The sequence below is a fragment of the Macrobrachium nipponense genome, chromosome 18, assembly GCF_015104395.2.
Source record: "Macrobrachium nipponense isolate FS-2020 chromosome 18, ASM1510439v2, whole genome shotgun sequence".
Taxonomy (NCBI): domain Eukaryota; kingdom Metazoa; phylum Arthropoda; class Malacostraca; order Decapoda; family Palaemonidae; genus Macrobrachium; species Macrobrachium nipponense.
This window is the reverse complement of record NC_087211.1, coordinates 29303653-29326485: the sequence shown is the minus strand read 5'-3', so window position 1 is coordinate 29326485 and position 22833 is coordinate 29303653. Positions and strand designations below refer to the sequence as shown.

Sequence of the window (22833 nt, the reverse complement as noted above, 5' to 3'; positions counted from 1 at the left end):
TGTAAACGTGATGTCTGGATCAAGTGCAGTGAGTTTCAGAGTGTGTGTGAGGAGTGATTGTAAGGTGAGGCTACCGAAATCATCGGTAGACCCCCACACAGTATGTATGAGTTGTAGGGGGCATGTTTGTTTGGTGGATGATCGGTGCAATGAATGTGATGGATTGACCGATGATGGATGGAAGGTGTATGATTCCTATCGGTGTAAATTGGAACGCGATAGGATCAGGAGGTCTTCCTCCAGGAGTGGTTCTACCAAAGGTAAGGGTACTAATATTTCTCCTGCTCTAACACCTGTAGATTTTGCATCTCCTAAACCTGTGTTGTTGCCTTCGGGCCCTGAATCTGTGTCTGGAGAAGGTAATGCCCTTTCTCTAATTTTGGAGTCTCTTCGTACTCTGGAGACCAAAGTGAAAGCCTTGGAAACTGGCTCTGTGCAAGTGTGTGATCGTGCCCCTAGTGTTGTGGAGGGGGCGTCAGATCGGCCCCATAATGCCTCTAGGCCTAGACCGCTATCGGACTCCCAGGAATCAGGGAGGGGATATGTCGAAAGCCGCAAGAGGGTTACGGGGGCTCCCCACCGATCTGGCGTCCCTTCGGCAGGCCTTGTTGCAAAGTCCCAGGCTGCCAAGGAGCGCGCACAGGCGCGTATCCTTAAGGACTGCTTTACGTCCTCCGAAGCGTCCTCGCCGCGCAAGGGGTGGAGCACTCGGAGAGAGACTCATCCGCTGAAAAGGACGTTTCGTTGTGAGGACGCTTCACGTCCTGTATCGCCAGTTTCGTTGCGCTCTTCTCCGGATGCGTATGACGCTTTTCCGCCTCAGAAGAGAGGTAGGATCTCATCCGGCGAGGAAGCTGAGACGCACTACAGTCGCTCTCTGGAGAAGCAGGTAGCTGTACCTGTGAGAAGGAAGGAGGCGTCCCCTCGCCCCTCGTCTTCTCGCAGGATCAGTCCTGCCCCCTCTGTTCGTTCTTCTCCAACGAAGAACATTCTTTTGTCCCTTCAGGACCAGTTGTCAGCGCTTATGGCTCAGAAGACTCGCCCAGCAGCAGTCGAGCCTAAGCGGAGGAAGGACCTTAGGCTGCCCGTCAAGAGGACGAAGCAGTCTCCTTCTCCCTCTCCTCGTTCGTCTCTTTCGCCAAGTGCGTCTCCTTCGGCGATTCGCCGATCTCGTTCGCCCGCTAAGAGAACGGGTCGTCAGGACTTTCGTTCCCTCTCAACGTCATGGGCAGGCTGCTTGCCGTGATTCTCGAAAGGACGCTCAGGACGCTTTTGAGTGCGCTCAGGACGCTTTTGAGGACGCTCGGCAGGACGCTTTTCAGGACGCTTTGGAGGACGCCGAGCAAGAAGACTACGTGCACCAGGACGCTTGGAAGGACGCTCGTCGTGACGTGTCTCCTTTTAAGGAGAGAGCAGCCAGCAAGTCTACCTTATCGTTCAAGAAGCGTAAGGACGCTTCTCTCAGTATCAAGGCGGCCTCGGGCGCTGTTAAGGACGCTCTTCGCCGTCAGGACGCTGTGCCTCCGAGCTGTAAGGTTCGCCACAAGGAAGGCAGCCTAGATGAGGCTTCTGCTATTAAGCAACGGGGGTCCTTGATAAAGTCCAGACCCGATAGACGTACGCCCTCTCCGGAGGGGCCGGTCTCCTCTTCCGATTAGGGAAGAAGGTAGAATGAGTAGTCCTGCTGACTCTGTTGAAGAGGAACCTTCTGCTGCCTCTTCAATCTCAGACTACAAAGTTCTTGTGCGGCTGTTGCGCTCGTCCTTTGGGGATAAGTTCCAGCCTGCAGCTCCCAAGTCTCCTCCTTCACAGTTTTCATCTTCGAAGACATGTAAGACCCCGGAGTTTGTAGAAATGAAGACTTCGCTCTCCACTAAGAGGGCCTTCAAGAAACTCCAAGACTGGATGGAACGAAGGAAGGATCAGGGCAAGTCAACTTTCGCCCTTCCTCCCTCTAGACTCAGCGGTAAAGGAGGTATTTGGTATGAGACCAAAGGAGACGTGGGTGTGAGAATCCCTTCTTCAGCACAAGGGGATTTCGCCAGCTTGGTGGACTCTCAGAGGAGGTCCCTCTTATCCACTGCCAAAGTGACCTGGACCCCTACGGAGACAGACCATCATTTGTAGGGGCTGCTACGGACTCTTGAAGTCTTCAACTTCTTGGACTGGTGCTTGGGAGTTCTAGATCTGCAATCTAGAAGCCCAGAGTCTCTCAGTTTTGGGGGAAGCTAGGTCCCAGCGTGCTATGCGTGACATAGGACGAAGGCCGTCAGGGATGGTTCAGAGGAGCTTTGTCTCATTTTGGGACTGCCTTCCTGAAGAAGAGAGCTTTGCTTGGTGTAACTTCAAACAGCTAGATCTGTTTTTTTTACTCCAGCTCAGAAAGCGGAGCTGCTCTTTTCCCTCCTCTTTACGAGCATCTCTTCCCCCAGACTTTAGTTAAGGACCATGGCAAGCAGTTTGCAGGAAAAAGCAACGCAGGACCTCTTAGCCCAGTCCTAGAGACGTCCGGCAGTTCCTTCCACTTCTTCGTCTTTTGTACGACCGCCGAAGAAGGTTAAACCCTTTCGTGGGGCTCCTCCCTCGAGAGCAGCTCCTCGAGGGAGAGGGCTTGCAAGAGGAAGAGCTTCCTTCAAACCCAAGCCATCCAAGTGAAACTCATGTCCTTCAGACACCAGTCGGAGCCAGACTGAAGTCCTTTGTGGGAGCATGGAGAGAGAGAGATATGGACCCTTGGTCCCTCAAGATCGTGGAGCAGGGGTACAAGATCCCCTTTTTAGATCCTCCTCCTCTTTCCATGACTCCCAGAGACCTTTCTCCATCATATCAGGGAGAAAAGAGACCTTTCTCCATCATATCAGGGAGAAAAGAGACAAGTGTTGTTCGATCTTTTACAACAGATGATCGAGAAAAGAGCGGTGGAACAAGTCGCGGACCTGGGGTCTCCAGGTTTTTGCAACAGGATTTTCCTAGTACCAAAGCAGTCGTCGGGTTGGCGTCCAGTCCTTGATGTAAGCAGGCTCAATTTTTTTGAGGAAAAGACCAAATTCACGATGGAGACGCCTCAGTCTGTTCTGGGAGCCTTGAGACCGGGCGACTGGATGGTGTCCTTAGACCTGCAGGACGCGTACTTTCACATCCCGATTCACCCTCTTTCAAGAAAGTACCTAAGATTCGTCTTAGGCAACAAAGTGTGGCAGTTCAGAGCCCTTTGTTTCGGCCTGACCACGGCTCCGATGGTGTTCACCGTCGTCATGAAGAATGTGGCGAGGTGGCTACACTCTTCAGGGATAAGAGTTTCCCTTTACCTCGACGACTGGCTTATCAGAGCGTCGTCGAGAGAAAAGTGTCTGAAGGACCTGCAGTTAACGTTAGCCTTAGCGAAGTCCCTGGGACTTCTTGTCAACCTCGAAAAGTCGCATCTGACCCCGACACAGTCCATCGTGTATCTGGGGATTCAGATGGATTCAGTGGCTTTTCGAGCGTTTCCATCCCAGGAACGTCAGCGGCTAGGATTAGAGAAAATCTCAGCCTTCTTGGGGAAAGAAACTTGCTCGGCGAGGGAATGGATGAGTCTGCTGGGCACCATTTCCTCGCTGGAAAGATTTGTTTCCTTGGGAAGACTGCGCCTCAGGCCTCTCCAGTTTTTCCTTGCGGACAAATGGAAGGCCAAGGACGATCTCAATGCGATCTTGAGGATCTCAGAGTCAACAAAGAGCCATCTGAGGTGGTGGTTCGATCCGCAGAAGCTACAAGAGGGCTTGTCCGTAAGTCTTCTGAGCCCCGACCTAGTGTTGTTCTCAGACGCTTCCATTGCGGGCTGGGGAGCAACACTAGGAGGGGAGGAAGTGTCAGGCTCCTGGAGAGGGGAACAGGCAGCCTAGCACATCAATGTCAAAGAACTGGCAGCGATATTTCTGTCTCTGCAGTTCTTCGAAGGAAGATTGACGAACAAAATCGTTCAAGTCAACTCGGACAATACCACAGCCCTCGCGTATTTGAAGAATCAGGGAGGAACACACTCCAGGATTTTGTTTCACCTAGCGAAGGAGATTCTGCTGTGGGCAAAGAGGAAGAAGGTTACGATCCTGACAAGGTTCATTGCAGGAGTGCAAAACGTCAGGGCGGACCTTCTCAGTCGTCAGGACCAAATCCTACCGACGGAATGGACCTTACACAAAGACGTGTGTCGAGACCTTTGGAAGTTGTGGGGACGTCCTCTGGTCGACTTATTCACGACGTCGAGGACGAAGAGGCTTCCTCTGTATTGCTCCCCGGTCCTAGATCCAGAAGCAATCGCTGTGGACGCATTGCTATGGAGTTGGACGGGCCTAGACCTGTATGCCTTCCCGCCATTCAAGATCATGGGGGAAGTCATGAGGAAGTTTGCGGCTTCAGAAGGGACGAGATTGACCCTGATCGCCCCGATGTGGCCAGCGAGAGAATGGTTCACAGAGGTCATGTCTTTTCTTGTAGACTTCCCAAGGACGTTGCCCTGGAGGAAAGATCTACTCAAACAGCCTCACTTCGAAAGGTATCACCAAAACCTCTCCGCTCTGGGTCTGACTGCGTTCAGACTATCGAAAAGTTGGCCAGAGCGAGAGGTTTTTCGAAAGCAGCTGCGAGAGCAATCGCAAATGCAAGACGAGCATCTACAAGAGCTGTATACCAATCGAAGTGGGCTTCCTTCGGGGCATGGTGTAAAAAGGAGGGAGTTTCCTCTTCCACGACCTCTGTGAACCAGATAGCCGATTTTCTGCTCTTTTTTTTTTTAGGAATGTGCAGAAATTAGCAGTCCCTACCATTAAGGGATATAAGAGCATGTTGTCAGCGGTTTTTAGGCACAGAGGCCTGGACCTTTCTGACAACAAGGATATTCATGATCTCTTGAAATCTTTTGAGACCTCGAAGATTCCTCAAGCGAGACCGCCTTCATGGAACCTTGACGTAGTTCTTAGGTTCTTAATGTCAAGTCCTTTTGAACCTCTTCAAGTAGCGTCTCTTCGGAACTTGACAAGGAAAGCTCTTTTCCTAACTTCTCTGGCGACGGCGAAAAGTTAGTGAAATCCAAGCTTTTAGTCATCTAGAGGGATTCAAAGGAGACAACGCTGTCTGCTCTTTGAGCCCATCTTTCTTGGCAAAGAATGAAAATCCTTCTAACCCTTGGCCGAAAAGCTTCGAGATCAAGGGTATGTCAAGTCTGGTGGGCCAAGAACCAGAGAGAGCCGTGTGCCCTGTCAGGGCTCTCAATTGAGTTCTATGTTCATAGAACGAAAGAGGTAAGAGGTCCCTCAGGTAATCTCTGGTGCTCTGTGAAGAGACCGGAATTACCTTTATCTAAGAATGCTGTGGCTTTCTTTCTGAGGGACGTCATTAAAGAGGCTCATTCATCTTGCCAGAAGACTGATTTGAGCCTCTTACGAGTGAAAGCTCACGAAGTTAGAGCTGTCGCTACCTCTCTTGCCTTCCAAAAGAACATGTCAATCAAGGACATTCTTGATGGCACCTTTTGGAGGAGCAATTCTGTCTTCGCCTCACATTACCTAAGGGATGTGAGAACGATTTATGACGACTGTAATTCTCTTGGGCCATACGTTTCTGCAGACAGTCTTGGGGGCTGGAGGTAGCTCTTTCCCTATCCCTTAGTTAGGTTTATGTTAGTTTTTAATTGTTGTGTTTTTGGTTTGTGGTGAGTCTTGTGTGAAGATCTCCCATCTCTTAGTTTAGTGTTCAGGGGGTCTTTGGCTAGTTGGTCAGGTGGTGGTCAGTTGCTTCGTAGCCCTCATATGTATGGCTCGATGGTCTTGTCACGTTGAGGTCACGTCCCCGTTGACAGAGCATCCAGAGCGCACCAGCACTACAGGTCTCCACCTGGCTGGCAACTCTGATTAAGCAGAAGCAGGCTTAAGTGACTAATCACAGAGTCTACTTTGCTAACAGGTGAGGAACCAAGGTGTACATCTACTTAATTTAAGTTTCCTACAAATCCTATTCTGTCTCTTCCCACCATCCGAAGGTGGGATTCAGCTATATATATATCTGTCAGGTAAGTTGCATGAACAAAATGTTATTGTTATAATACAATTAAGTTTGTTCATACTTACCTGGCAGATACGTATATATAATTAGAGTGCCCACCCTCCTCCCCTCAGGAGACAGTGGCATTAATAAAATATGAATAGAAAATGGGAATGGTTTCTGATATCCGCCTCCCAGCGGCGGGAATGGGTACTACCACCTGGCCGCCCACTGCGTGTGCCGCGAGTTTTGAAATTCTGTCGGACTTCAGAAAATACAGCTATATATATATCTGCCAGGTAAGTATGAACAAACTTAATTGTATTATAACAATAACATATTTCCCTTGGGTTGTATTTCTAAAAGTATCACATTCGCTTTTTTCTCTTATAGGGCAACATTATTTATTCACTAATTACTGTACGTTTTCTGTCTTATCTCTCACGAGAGAGAGAGAGAGAGAGAGAGAGAGAGAGAGAGAGAGAGAGAGAGAGAGAGAGAGAGAGAGAGAGAGAGAGAGAGAGAGCTTATTCATCAAAGCAAATATTAAAGTGCTGTGAGAGAGAAATGTTTACATTGACAGCTTTTTCGTGATTTTAGGATCATACAATATTTATGTACAAAAATAAAAATATAAATTTTTCTTATCAATGTTTCACATAAAATTGTGAAAACTTATAAGTCACATAAAAAATTTAAGATATCTTCTGTAGGTTTTCTTAATGATTTAGTCACGAGCACAATAAGGCAGTCGGGAAGGGTCCGTTTTGACGGCTCGATAGTAAGTGAAAAACGCTGATAACCGGAAATCAGATTTTCTGCTCTCATCAGCACCGAATACCAGATTTTGGTGCTGATAACCGGATAATGGTACTCTGTTAGGTTTGTATTGGGGCTAATACTCTTATCGGTGCAATAACCGGAAATCTGCGCAATTTGGGGCTTCCTCCGAAAATCACAGATTTTCGCTGTGATTTTTGGCAATTTTTGGCACTAGACATGCCCGGTGAGGTTGCGTGATCCTCAACCAGACAGTAGGCAGGAACATTTTAATGTGGTTGAAGTTCTCAATCATGATCAATTTTCGCCTCTCAATCCATGCTCCATGTGGAACTTTATCCTTTAGAATTATGGATATCTGCACACCAGAGTCATCGAATACGCGGGCCTGGTGGGCAGGGTAATGACCTCGGGGTGGTGCAACAAATATAGGGCCCTGAGCTGGCGGGAGCGGCAGCCTTTTTTTGGCAATGGACCCAGGAAGAGGTTGCCCATGCACCTTCCAATGGCTGTTATTCTTATTATTTTGATGATCCAGTCTGAGGGGGAGCAGGGGTCAACACACTGTTCTGAAGAGTGCCCAGGTTTGTTACAACGCCCGCACATGGGCTTACCCATCGGATTGTTTGGCACAGAGGTGTCTGAGAGTTGACAAAGAGGGGAGCAACAAGGCAGATTTATTGTCTAATGAACTCTTTAGTAGGTGGTGGGTATCCCAGACATCCCCCCACTTAAAGCACTCTAGAATTTTCTTTGGATTTTTATCCACCAAGAAAGTCAAGTAGCAAGCTCAGCAGGGGCATGTGACAGGAAATCCTCTGGGAAAAGTTTGAGGATCTCTTCCGCAGAGACCGTTGGAGGCCCTTGTCCATCTCTAGAGAGCAGGCATCCTCATCACCACCCATTCTGACCACGTCTGCCCAGACTCCTTCGGCATGCTCCTCCGTTTTTGTCTCAACCTGTCGGGGGTTATTTCAAAGGCTTTGATGATGGCCTCTCTTACGCAAATGAGATCTTGCTTGTGAACAGGAAGGGCTTGTAAGGCGATGGCCCCCTTGCCTTCGAGGGGTTTTCCCAAGATGAGGGCTGCTTCAGCGAGAGGAGATTGGAAGTTATACAGGAGCCTTTCTACATTTTGAACCAGGCCTCTGGCTCGGACTTGTTCCATGGCTGATTGAGGGTGCCCATGCTACTAAGGGTGGAGTGTGATGACCGGGATGTAGAGGGTTGCATGCCTGCATTGGCCATAGCCAGTTGGTGAGCCCTTTCTGCTGCTTCCCTTCTCTCTTGGAGTTCTCTTTCTTTCTCTTTTTTCTGCTCTTTCCTTCTCCCTTTCCACTCTTTCCTTCTCCCTTTCGGCTCTTTCTTTCTCCTTCTCCCCGCTTTCCTTTGAATGAGTAAATTATGGAGATAGAGAAGGAAAGTTTTATGCATATAGGGAACCTAATAATGAGAATCACAAATAAGGAAGCAGTTAAAACCTTGGTGTGATGTTGAATAGGAACATGTTATGCAATGATCAAATAGCAATTCTACTGGCAAAATGTAAAGCAAAAATGGGAATGTTGTTATGGCACTTCAAAACAAGAGAGTGTACAAAGGTCCTTTACAGCTAGAATAGAAGAAGTTAAGGATCTTGACTACTGGGAAAGACTACAATTTTAAAAATTATATAGTCTAGAAAGGAGAAGAGAATGCTACATGATAATTCAGGCATGGAAACAGATAGAAGGAATAGCCGAAAACATCATGGAGCTAAAAATATCAGAAAGAGCAAGCAGAGGTAGATTAATAGTGCCCAAAGCTAAACCAGGAATAATAAGGAAAGCACACAGGACATTAATCAACTACGCACTAGCATCGATAATGCAGCGTCTATTCAATGCGTTGCCAGCTCATCTGAGGAATATATCAGGAGTGAGCGTAGATGTGTTTAAGAATAAGTTCGACAAATATCTAAGCTGCATCCCAGACCATCCAAGATTGGAAGATGCAAAATATACCGGAAGATGTACTAGCAACTCTCTGGTAGACATTAGAGGTGCCTCACACTATGGGACCTGGGGGAACCCGAACAAGATGTAAGGTCTGTAAGGGTAAGGTAAGGTTTCCTTTTTCCTTTCCACTCTTGCAGCTTCTCTTTTTTGGAATTCCATTTCTCCTTCTCTACCCATGCTTTTTTCTCTCCTTGGCTACCCAGGTAGCTAATTCTTGACTCCTTAGTCCCACAGCTTTCCCCATTTTAGTAAAAGCTTTAATTTCCTATTACGCAATGCGGTTCGCCAACCTGTTGGAATGGCGGCGTGAGTGCACGAATGGGAATTCTTAAGGGTAAACGCATGCACTAAGGCCTGGGCATGCAGTCCGTGCAGCGACTAGGAATGGGGATGATTGTTCTAGAGATGGTAGGCACAAAGCTGTAGAACATGTGAGCTCTAGGCACTGGAATAGCCAGGCACTGCCTGGGAATAGTATCCTTAAAGGACGAAATAACACCAATTAGATTCCACGACGGAGAATGAAATGCCTCTAGGACATAAGATCCTATGAGAGGTATTACAAATTCTCTGCGAATGATATCCACAGAATGGTAGTCAACAGACTTTAAATATTTGTTGCGAGGGTGTGAAAAATATTGGCCGCACGGACTATCAAAATACAAAAGCAGTCAAACAGGCTGAAAAAATATAAGCCAGTCAATAGACTGTAATGAGATGTGCATAATATATGAATATGGCAAATGTGTTTTGTCATGAGGGTGTAAGAAATTTTGGCTGTACAGATTATTAAAATACAACAGAAGTCAAACAGTCTGAACAAAATAAAAGCCACTCAAAGACTGTAATACGATGCACATATAAGATGCCGTGGATTTATTTCCTTCGAGGGCGAAAGAAATATAGGTCGCACAGACTATCAAGTACAAAAGCAGTCAACAGACTGAAAAATAAAAGCAATCAACAGACTGTAATGAGATGGGCATATGCAAATAACAGCAAATTTATTTGTCAAGAGGGCATAAGAAATACTGGTTGCATGGACTGGTAAAATATCGGCATTCTGTCGGACTGTAATGGAATTTGCAAATACAAGAGTATTGGTCACGATGGCAAAATAAAAGCAATCCCTCATCGGGACAAGATAGGCATATACAAGAACTACAGAAATGTCCGTCTCAAGACGTAGAAATAATATGCATGGACTTTATATGGAACGTATACCTCTTTGCTGATGTGGATGAATTTGCTCAGTGGTCCACCAATCAGAATCTTTTGGCCTTGCGTTAGGGTAATACAAATAATGATTGGGATGTCCTAATGGACTCTTACAAAAAAAAAAAAATGAATGTGATAAGCAGTATGAACCACAAGATGCTCCTCTCTCCACTGCTTATGCAATTTCACCCTTTTCCTATTTACCTGACCCTTCTACGTGGGAAAGAAATCATGATCACTCACAAACAAATTCTTCCTTTTGTCGTATGACTAGCCAGCCCACTCACATGAGGCGGAGAGGAGGATCACTGACTGCGAGCTAAAACAAAATAGCTTGTCTTTACTTGTCGTTCCGCTACCCACGGGTATAAAATGCTATTGCTTATTTTGTTAATACAGTCAAGGCAAAGTCTATCTAGCTTTTTTAAAGCAACACTTCTTAAAAAGAGAAAAGGAAAAAAAAATGTTCTACACATTTTTTTCGCTATGCTGTCCTAAGGTTAGACGACGCAAGATTGTGTTTGTGCGCTAAAATAAAACCTAACTTATACTGGTCTGTCACCTGACTAATGCAATCTCTTTCAACACAAGAATTTGGCAATTTCTTTTGTGCAAAGGAAACCAGGCTCTGTTTCCTGGTAATTTTAACACTTCCTAGCTATGTGGGGGCTTTTCAAGTTATACAATTGGAGCAGGATGCTAATGGGTACAGATTTGAAGGATCAGTGAATTAAACTAAGATCTTCTTTAACCTAATTTATTCCTTAAAATTACAGTTCACAACTTATAATCAAATCTTATCCTCTAATGCCTAACTTAACTTTACCCAACCACCTAAGAACCCTAAACTTAATTCCTTAATCCTAATACTGCAGTGATACTGCATAAACTTTCAAGTTTCCTCTTGTCAGAATCTCTGTCTGCAGAGAGCTTCTGTTTGTCCTTTTACAATTTCTGAATCATTGTTCCCCAATTCAGCAGCCACGAACTCTGTAGGCCATCGACTTAGCCAGCACACTTCCACTTCGCTGCTGGGCTCGGATAGAAAAGGGACCACAACCAACTGGCAAAACTGTCTCTCATCTTCCACTGTGGAGCATAGGTGGAGGGGAGCCTCAGCTCTCACTCATTCCCATTCAATACAAGTACTGCAATTAAAAAAAGAAAAGACCAATATTAATCAACAATCCCTCACCCACAAAAATAACACAAAAATAATAAATAAAAAACTGGATTCTAAAAACTAGTTTAAAAATTGCCTAGCCTAACCTAATCAACCTAACAACAACAAAAACATTCATTCACATTCACACATTATATTACCACAGCTACCTCGTGTTTTCATGCAAAGCACAGAAAAAAAGATAAGGTTAGGGATTAAAACTTCTCTATCGTAGCTAAAATTTTAGCATGCACACAATCATAAGCTTTTCCTACATCTAACTGAAATGATGGCAGTCAAAATTAGTTTTTACCCTTAACAATAAATACCTAAAACTTGAATAACAACACTTTACCTGTTGTGAGAGGTTTCTATCTTTCCTTTGCTGATATGGGCTTAATTGCGCTGGAATTTCAGGTCCGTTATTCTTGTGAAATCTACTCTAGCAGTTGCTAATTATTGACAGAGATTCTTCGCATGGTCGCCACTTTCATAATCTAGACTCCTCTGGCTTGAGCAATGGTTGAAGTGCATCTGACTTAATCTAAAGGAAGGCCTTATGAGGTCTAGTTTACGAACAGAATTTACGGCTTAGGGCTAATATTAGATTTCAAGGGAAAAATGTAAGGAAAACTCTAAGGATCAATTTTATAGGGGATGTATTTACAGGGTAATTACTCGACATACTGGGACTCTCAAGGTCCAACTTATTACTGAAAAATCAGTTTCTTGTAGCAATATGGGTGTATGCCCAGAGCATAGGATAAAGAAGAGCCACCTCTCACAGCAGCGATGAAGGTGATAGGCTACCTGAAACAAGGTACTTCTCTATAAACACGTGCGACACACAAAGGGCTGATCAAATGCGATGATGCCACCAAAGTCTTCCGACTTGCTTGACCCCTTTGGGACCGTGACTTATCTACGACATCATGGAGGGTGCAGTGACGCTCCTTGTGACATATATACGTCTTCATAACTCCATAGCGCAATAGGAAAGCTCGTAGTGTTGGGTTATGTCTCATTGGTTTTTGCAGGTGTGGGTAGGCTGTACCAACACACTAAACTGCTCTTACTTTTTTTTTTCAGCCAATTATGGACATTCTTGGCTATAACATCACACCCTCCTCATCAGTTGATGCACAGTCATGGTTGAGTTCATGTACGTTTTTTCACAATTTTCTTTGTTTCCTCTTGCGTGAGAACATTGATATCTCTTCTGAGGAATATGTTCCTTCCAAGGAAGAGCATGAGAGTGGTAACAAGCTCTCAAGTGATGAAATAAGTGAAATAAGTGATAATGATGTGGAAGAATGACAAGTCGAATATGTTACCAACATATTCGAGGATCATCGTCCAACATTGTTGCCAGACTTTTGTGATGTTTTTTCAGGGATAAATCGAGCCCTTGGGGATGCACTTTTCCTTACGCTTGGGGGTGCATATAATTTTATTTTTTTATGATAATGTGATAAAAACTTTGTTCATGGGCTAATGAGAGAGCTGTATTATTTTTTCAAGAAAATTTATCAGAAAAAGTGAAAATTCATGGGTTGATATGGCGAGAAGTAAAAATAAATGTTATATATATGTATAATATGTGTGTATACATATACATGTGTGTATATATGAATTCATATTCATTTCCATCTATATATAAAGCAGAGTGGATGTTAGTATAACTTTTTCTTTCAGGGCTAAGTTGGGAAAAAGCGGGATACAGCATCTCACCAATTATGCTTCATGCGGTACCGAAGGGGTTAATATAAATCTTGCATTCTCAGAATTCCCTCAATGGGCAAGGAAGGACTGAAGTACTTCAGCCATTTCTTGCAACTGCTGATACTGGGAGGTCATTCAAGCAATGAGCATTAATAAATAACATTCAAGGGGACCACAGCACTTTAATTAGGTTAGCTTTATTGAACATTGGGGCACAGAGATGGGAAAAAATTAAAAGACAAAAGTGACTACCAACTACACCTGTTATGTTTCCGTGTTTTGGCAGCTGGTTTCCTCTTCTTTAATTAAAAAGTGCCAAAGAAGGAAGGAAAATTCACTCCAATGCCATCAAGGTAGAGTCAAGAAATGCAGCTGGAGGTTTCTGTAAAATACTGGCAGGCAGCAGGACAAACGAAGAGAGAAATGCGTGAGAGAGAAAGATGCATTTGTGATCATTCAGCTGTTTTTTTTTACTTTACTGAGTTGCAAAATGAGGAAAATATGTAATATACTCTATATATGATTATACAATACTCGACAAGATATTAGGCCGCTTATCATCAAGCTGCGTAATATCTTGTCGAATTTTGAAGGAATGGAGAAGTTGGGGAAAAATTTCGTCAGTGCATTAGGCTGCTTACAACATGTAGAGAGAGGGGTGGAGCTTGGACACTCGACAAGAAGAGAGCTCGCAGCCACTTGTTTGGAGGTATAATAAGAGGTTTTATATATTTTTTGGTCAACGCTCCCACTGCAATTTTTGCCTACCACGTATCACTTTATTGCTACTGTGACCTTAATATGGTCCAAGATGGTGATTTGAATCAACAGTTAACCCTTTAATGCCAATTGGACGTATTAAACGTCGACGAAAATTGTCTGTCGGGTGCCGAACCGACGTATGGTACATCGACGAAAAAAATCTTTTTTAAAAATTCACGGAAAAATAGTTATAGGCCTACAAGGCGAAAACTTTTGAATCACGCGCCTTGGGGGATGCTGGGAGCTCACGGATCAAGGCGTTATTTTGTTTACAATTGTTACCCAGGCGCGCAAGCGCGAATTTCTTTCATCTCGCACTAAAAAGTATTAGTACCTTAGATAACAAGCACCATTTCCCCTCTTTTGTACATTCAGTGATGCTTGATTTTTGCTTGTATGAATTGTTTGTGATGATATTTCCTGACCACATAGCTTTCATTGCAGTTCCTGCAGTATTGCAGGTCCTGCTTGTGTTTGTTTCGGGTGCTGTGCACTGTTTGTATGGCTCCACCTCGTCCACAGAAAGCAAAGAAGGTATTGATCCTTCAACAGAAACTAAATTATTGGGAGCATAGTACATGGTTGGTTAGGTCACACATCATGGAGGAGTATGGCATTGCTCAGTCAACCTTGCTTGATATCAAGGTTTTTCAGGACAAGCTGAAGAAGTATGCAACAGTCTTTGGTGTAAGATAGACAGGAGTCAAGCTCTCAAGATCATGGCAAATGGCCATTATGAGGACATTGGGGAGTCAACCTTGATTGGTTTTGTCAGCAGAGGGCTGCTGGAGTGAATGTGAGTGGTGCTGAGTTGAAGGCCTACACTACCAAGTTTTCAGGTTTGTATAAGGTTGTGGACTTTAGCACATCCAAAGGTTGGAGGTTTTGATTGAAGTTCAACTGGGATTTTAAAATATGAAAACTCTTGGTGAAGTTTTGGATGCTTTCTAGTAGGAAACTGCAACTTCAGTTGCTGGAAATGCCCTTTGTTGATGTTGATGTGCCAGGTTCATTCAGTGAGGACTCGTAATGTCTGTTATGAGCCTCTTGAGGTCCAGGACCCTCTAGACATCAAGGAGGCACAGGAAGTCGATAATGCTGGTCTCGATAACACAATCGAGCAGGTGGAGGAGGAGTGGGTTTTTAAACCTCCTCACAAATTTTACAGATTTGGGGCAGATGAAAATCATTGTGTAGGTTAGCATATTGCATGTCACATTCAAGAGAAAAAAAGGGGTTTACTTATTTGTAGGGTTTATTCTGGTACAGATTTGGGGAAAATAGGTAGATAGTTGCTTCTTGCATCAAGTTTTCAGTTTAAAGTGTGAGGGTTGTTTATAAGCATAGTTAGTGATTATGGTTATGCTGTATTGACAAGGTAAAGTGAGGAAAGGTATGGAGTTGTCCTTGAACACCAGTGATTTTTTTTACTTCCCCTTATTTGGATTTTGCCCTTATGGCTCTCATAATCACTCATAACATCATAATTAGTATTTTGCTTTTGTAAATTTATTTAAATTTTTAATGTGTTTCTTTCCAGAATGCCAGTTTAAGCAATGGTGCTGATGAAGGACAAGCTCCAAATGTTGAGGCTGCGCTTAATATGTCAGCTAATGAAGCTCAAAAATTGGCAAGTCAACCTCGCAAATCTACAATAGGACAACGGAAACCAGCTTCCAAAGTGAGTTTGTATTGTAATGCTATTAAAATCTGATATCTTTAGGTATTTTTATTTTGAGTTTTATTTGTTTAAGTGCCATTTATGATGTAAAAGTTTTTATTTGCTTGTACAGGAATACAGACCAATGCCTTGTATAAAGGAGTATCTTTCACTGTGAGCTGGAAACTAGTCCAAACATGGTAAGAAGGTTGTTAACTGGCTTGCTAACAGGTGAGGAGGGGGGGTGAGTTGTACATATCACTCAATCACCGTCCATTGCACTCACTTTTTATTCGGCTGTATTAGAGAACAGATGTGCTACAGTTTGCTGTTTTGACGGCCAGTTTGAGAACTTGGATTTTGGATGAATATTTTCTTATGAGTTTTCTATAATTATATTTGTTGCTGTGCTTTCATGTGTTTTCCTACGGAATAAAACTTAATGTCTTTACCAAGATACAACTGTCTGTGTGGGCTGTTATGTTTCTAGTAATGATTTGACTAATTAAGTCATTTTTTCCAAGGTAATATTCTGTTATATACTTCTACCTAAAAAGTTGTGTGGAATTTACTGAGGACAAAGCACCCTCTGATGAAGTGTTCATCAGCAGCTGTGTTATTTAGGGACTTGTAAACTAATAGTATTGGCTTTTTAGGAAGCCACAAGGCTTATTCTTTATGGAAGTTCTTGCAGGAGTTTGGTTTATGGAGTATTTAGATAGACCTGCTGTGGTCTTCTAATTTAATCTGGCATAGGAAGCTTTTCACAGTCTCCTAAAATAGTTACTGAAGAATATGGTGGTTAGGCATTATTGATTGCTGAATTGGTGAAGGTTTTCAGGTGTCAGTCATTTCTGGGTAGATTCCTCCACCAAGTTTGACTTCTTCAGTTCAGGAAAACATACTGCTAATTTGAATCTCTCTAACCAATATATATTAGTACATATGCACACTGTGTGTGTATGTGAGATCATTATGTTTTTAAAGATTTGTGACCAGCAGGTGAACAGAAATGGATTGACATTTCTCGAGTTATTAAAGAGATTAATTTGTTTTGAAGTTATGTCAATGCAGCATTAGTAAATACCTTCTGAAGAAAAAAATGCTTTAGTTGGGGATGAATCTCAGAACCAACAATTTTGCACTTAAAGTAATGAGAAGGCATTCATTCTATTCTTCATGTAATCAGCAAAATACATACACCATTAAAAACCACATAATGTATTCAAAACACACACACATCATCGTCAACTTCAGATGAGCAAAACTTTTTTTTCTGACAGAATACAGCTAAGACCTGATTGGCTGGCTGGTTACCATTGAGAACTGTTATCCAGTGACTTCCCTCTACTTTTGTTCTATTGATAGACATATGTTGTGATGACACTAAACTTGAACATTACCATGTTCATGGTTATTTGACTGCTGATGTCAAAAATTCCTCAAACATTGCTCTATATAATTATCTCTTCTTGAAAACAAGAATTTGTTTCATGAAACTTACCCGGTCAGATATATATATAGCTGTATTTTTCCGAATCGACAGAAATTTAAACACTTACGACACACGCAGTGGGAGTCAGGTGGAGTACCCATTCCGCCGCTGGGAGGCGGGATATCAGGAAATCATTCCCATTTTCTATTCATAATTTTTCTGTCGCCGGTGCTGAAAAACACCGTTTTCAGTACCCATCCGTCTTAGGATTTTGGAAACTTCATTGCCGCTAAGTATCCTAATTGTCTCTTTTGATTTACTTCACTTGGATTGCGGCTAGGGCATACGCTATCTTAAATGATTGAATTTGATTTGATTTTCATTTTTTGCATAAAATATGATCTAGTTAGGCTAGTTTCAGACGGGGTTGTCTGCAAAGATAGGGTGTGGCTACCGAAACAAACGCTTTCGGTAGATTCGCACTTGTATGTACGAGGGGGGTATGGGTCTTGCTTCTTTGTTTTTTGAGATTTGTCATGTAAGGAGTGTGAGACTTTGTCTATTCCGTAAGGAAGACGTATGATTCGTATGTACGCAATTTAATCAGTTTAAAACATGTCTAATTCCGTAAGGAAGACGTATGATTCGTATGTACGCAATTAATCAGTAACAAAAGTCAGGGTAGTGAAACCTGCTAACCTTCCCTGTAGACTTTATTTTGCATAACCCTGTAGTATTGGCCTACGGGCTATGTATATGTCTACGAGAGGTGCTCGCTCTCTTCATTGCTGTGAAGTGCTACTTCTGTAATTGTTACTCCTAACCATGCAGTGTTTGCCTTCGGGCCCTAAGCAGTGTCTGTAGAGAAAATTGCCCTTTCTCTGATACTCCTTCGATTCGTAACTTAGAATCGAAAGTGCTTGCTTTAGAGAGTAAAAGTGAAGTGCAGAAGTGCAGTGATACCCCTTGTGTAGTGGAGGGTGCGTCAGATCGGCCCTCGTTTCGTTTCTCTAGGACCGGGACCTCTGCTTGACTCCCAGAACGAGGGAGAGAGCATGTCGAAAGCCGAAGGAGGGTTACGAGGAACCCCCAACCGATCTGGCGTGCCTTCGGCAGTTTCTGATGAAAATCCCCAGGCTGCCTAAGTGCGTGCACGTGCACCGAATCCTGAAGGATTGCTTCTCGTCTCCGAAGCGTCCTCCCCGCGCAGGGGTTGGAGCTTTCGGATGGACTCGCGCCCTCTAAATAGAAGCTTTATAGAAGAGGACGCTTCACGTCCTCTCTCTCTCTCTCTCTCGTTATGCGTTTCAGTGAGAAGTAAGAAGGCGAACGTCGCCTGAACTCGTGTCCGTCTTTCCACCGAGAAATACGTAAAAGAAGTCATAGTAGCAGTAAGCTTTTGAGAGCGGACGCCCAAGCCAGGGGCGCGCGGGTGCACGCCGAGCGCGCCAGTGGACGCCGAGCGTGCTGCCAGTGGACGCCGAGCGTGCGTGCCAGTGGACGCCGAGCGTGCGTGCCAGTGGACGCCGAGCGCGCTCTAATGGACGACGAGCGCGCTCCAGTGGACGCCGAGCTCGTGCACCAGCGCACCGCCAGGTGTGTCGCCTGGCTGAACGTTTAATGTTGAACTCTTCAAGCCTCTTGTTTCAGATTTGGGCTTAAAGAATTTTTACCTCTACCTTCGATGAATACCTTCTACCTCACCTGCAAAGAATGTGAAGTAGGCAGTGCTTCGGAGTAAGCTTAAAGTGAAACAGACAACTTCTTCTTCGAAACCAGCAAGACATCGGGTTTCGTGAATTCAAGAGGTCTCTGTCAATTAATATTGCTTTTCGCATAGGTGGATGGAGTTAAGGAAAGCTCAAGGGAAGTTCTCGTTTGCTCTACACCGCAAGCTTTGCCATTCTGCCAATAAATTTTAAGTTGCCACTACCGCAGTCAAGACTGCGATAAGGCAGTTACTGGGTTATAAAGGCTCGATGTCCTGCACGTCAGGACTCTCGCAACGTTCAGTAGGATTCTTGCAAAGGCACTCATCAAAAGTACGCTTCGGAAAACAGGCAAAGCGCAAGGACGGACTGCCTTTGCCATACTGCCAATAAATTTAAGCTTTAGCAGGCATTAGTTGTGATACGGGAGAGGAAGCTGGTTGGAGATTTCGTTCTTCCTCTTCCCAGGATAATTTTGCCAGCTTTAGCCCATCTGAAAGGGCTTTTCAGATGATAGATTTTTGTTAGTTCCTAGTCGGGACTACGCTGCCGAATTGAACATCGTCGTTCTACCTGACGTAAGCCCAGTCTCTTAACAGGATTCTTGCCCCTTCCTCGTTTGAGACGGGACGGAATCGGAAAATAAAATGCTCGACTTCCTGGATTACGTTTTGTCATTCAGTGACTTTCCCCATTAACAATATACTATCGTTTTGTCAAGTAAGTGGGTATCCCCTCATTGACAAAATATCTCTTTGTCCCGTAAATGGGTTAGTTTCTCATTGACAAACATCTCATTAACTTGATATTGCGTAAGCGAATAAGCTCTTATTGCAAGATTCGGAAGAGCTCTCATTCGTCATTCGCAGACTCGTACAAGAAATAGACTTGTAGACTACGTCAATAACGAACCTTATGTCAATAACATAAGAAGCTTGAGCTGATTGCTTCGATTATCCTAAGTTTTGTTCATGAAACTTGCCTGTCAGATATGTATGTAGCTGTATTTCCGAATTCAGCTATACATATGTCTGCCAGGTAAGTATGAACAAACTTTATTATGATGATATATTTCATATTTTGCCTTGCGTTATTTTATTTGCTCGGTTGGTTTCAAGTTACAGTATACGCTCGCTGTAGTTACCTCTTGTCGGATGGCACCGAGAGGTCTATGGTCCATTTTAAGGACATTTAATCGTTACTCCCTGCAGCCTTCCAGGAGTTTCCGACTTTATCTTTTTACCGTTGTATGGTAGTGTTCTGACGACACAAACGCATCTATTATATTTAGCGTTTTCTGTTTCGCTTAAATAGATACCAGCTTGAGAGTCTCTTTATGCTAAAAATAACGGACCTTTTCTTCATAGAATAGGGTAGCTGGCAACCAGGCCATAAATAAAGTTAAGAGACGACGATGACGGACGATCGTAAGCTGCTGCTGTCACTGTCCTCTGACTCCTCTCCTCCAGTCCAAACGAGCCAGTACCAACTCGTCGCTGTCATGCGCTGTAGGTTTAAGTCTCTCCCTCCTGCGGGATTGACTGACTAACCGTATCTCTGTGCTGGCAGTTACGTCTCTCTCTCTCCTGCGGGATTTTGACTGACGAACTGTATCTCTGCCCTACAATCACGGACTTTAGCCTAAGATTGAGGGGATTTCTTACATGAATGAATAAACATTGGATTCGTTTGGCCATTAATATGTTCTACAGAGATATCTTACTCCTTTCGGTGCTCGTTACCGCATGGTATAGGACTACGAGTCTACCACAACATTGCACTATTATATGCTCTCTTGCTTAGGCAAAGCGCAGCCTTATTAGGGAAGTAAACATACTGTGTGAGGGAATGGATGAGCTTGCTGGGGACCATTTCCTTCCTAAAGAAGTTTGTTTCCCTGAAATAGACTGCAATTCAGACCTCTACAGTTTTTTCCTACCGGGAAACTGAAATTTTATTAAAGATCTAGGAATGATTCTGAACATCTCTCGGTGCGTAAGTATCTCTTGATGTGATAGAAAGAAGGTGCCGGACATCTGGAGAGGGTTTCAGATGTCCTGGATCATAATCTGAAAGAAGTGGAAGCAATTCAGTCGTCCCTCCAGTCCTCGAAACGAGTTTTTGGAACCATGGTCCATATCAAACTCTGATCTTCCACAGCTCTCTCTATCTTAGGAAGTATCTTCTCGTTCCGGTCCGGTTCGGGTTTTACGAGAAAAGAGGCCTATTATAATCAACAGACGTTAGAATGGAACGATCCTCTAGAGGTTCGTTACAGGATTGCAAAAGTCCGTTCGAATCGTCTCCGATCGAAGGCAGCAAACTACTGACTTCCGAGTGGATCTTTCTTTAGAAGTATGTTGAGAGTTGTGGAGACTTTAGGGACGTCCTTTACTTTCATCATTCTCTTCGCTAGGTTGAGGACGAAGAGGCTTCTTCTTCTCTGCTCCCTTTTTCTCGATCCGGGAGCGTAACATTAAACGCCATCCTATGATATTGAACGGGGATGGATGTTTAGTCTCTTTTCCCCTTTTTCAATCACTTAGGAAATGTAATAAGATGATTTATATCATCACAGGGAGCGACAATGACGCTAATCGCCCCAAGTTGGCCTTCAAGACCCTAGATTCACAGAGGTCACGTCCTTCCAAGGACCTTTTCGAGAGAGTCGGGTCTCCTTTAACACGAAAGGTAACCTATAACCTCTCGCTCTGAGTCTGACTACGTTCAGACTATCGAGATGTTGACAGCATAAGATTGCAGTCTTCCCTTTCAGTTTGAAGAATGGGATAAGCTGGCAGTCACAACTATTTAAAGAATACGCAAATATGTTGTTGACGGCCTTTGGGCTCAGAGATTTGCTTCTGTCAAACAACAAAGCCCTTCACGATCTTTGAGTTCTGTGAAATCTCGAAACTCGCTCACCATCTACTTTTTTGTCTCACCTGTTTTCTCGGAGTCAGACACTCGTGCGAGATCAGGAGACATATAGTAGCCCTGAGTTCTTTGTTGACGAAGTCGGTTGCGTTTATACACCCCCGATGATCGTTTAACATGAGACCAGGTTGGGACTGTCAGGCATTCGTCCTTCGGGACTGAATCGCCTTTTTGCTCCTCGCTCTCTCCTGGCACCAGAAGCTCGAGTCAGGAGTGGCTCAGGAGTTGATTCGCTAACGACGTTGGGTTGCGTTGATACACCCCCCAAGGTTTGTTAGCTTGAATCGCCCAGGCAGTCCAAACACTCATCCTTCAGTGAAGAATAGTGCCTTATGGTCTTCAGGTAACAGCCTGCTGTCCTTGATTCGTCTGACTGGTCAAACTGGTCGGTCACCTGACGTTAGTACAGACGGACTGACTGTGCATGTCCAGATCGAAGCTTTCAATATGGAACTTAGACATAGTCTGAAGTTCTTGATGTCAAAGCATTCGAACATCTCCTACCTGTTAACTTCTTGCAGTGATCAGGAAGGCTTTTTTCTAACCACCCTAGATACGACAAAGAGGGTTAGTGAGATTTTAAGCCATCGTCACAAGTTTTGGCTTTAGAGAAACACAAGGCGGTGTTGCTCTCTAAGCTTTTCGTTATGGCCTAAGAATGGAAACCTGTTTTGTCCTTGGGCCAGGAGCTCGGAAGCAAGGATGGCACAAGTTGTGGGCAGGGAGCCAGAGAGAGTCCTGTGCCCTGTCAGGTCTCTCAAGTTTTATCTACATAAAACTCAAGAAAGTCGAAGTCGTACGGACAATCTGCAGTGTTTCCGAAAAGACCAGACTTGCCCCATATCGAAGAACACCCTGGCTTTATGTTAAGGAGGTCTTTCAAAAAAAGCTCCTTCTTTGTGTTTGCACAAAGATTTGAAATCTTTTGATTTGAATGCTCACGAGGTGAGGGCGCGGCCTCGGAAGCATTTCAACAGAGCATGGCACTCAGCAACATCCTGAGTACCATGTTTTAGCGAAGCAACTCTGTGTTTCAATTCACACTCCCTGCGAGATGTGAAGATGGCATATGAGATCTGCTGCTCGCTAGGGCCATACGTGTCTGCAGACACAATCTTGGGGCAAGAAGTACCACTCATCCTATCCTGTAGAAAATGGTTAGGAAGAGCTCTTAATTTGAGTAGTTGAGTCGCCGACAACGGTGACTTCTTAACTCTTAAGCCTTAGTTAACACACCTTAACTTTGGCTAGGTGGGTCAGGTGGTGATATATATTTTTATATATATATTTATTTTACTTCTTAGCCCTCATGGTATGGTCAATATGGTCTAGTCACGTCGTGGTCTCGCACCCCTGTTGACAGATCATCTGGAGTGCACCAGCTATATAGGTCTCTACCTCGCTGGCAACTCTAGTAGCACAAGCAGGACTTA

The 22833-nt window shown here is 44.1% G+C and overlaps 1 protein-coding gene across 1 annotated transcript in view; it reads left to right on the top strand.

Moving 5' to 3' along the window:
* Positions 1-22833, top strand: part of LOC135196942 (ADP-ribosylation factor GTPase-activating protein 2-like) — a 249271-nt gene that overhangs the window by 73394 nt on the left and 153044 nt on the right. The window contains 1 exon segment of the mRNA XM_064223786.1: positions 15200-15340. Coding sequence (XP_064079856.1) covers positions 15200-15340 — 141 coding nt within the window.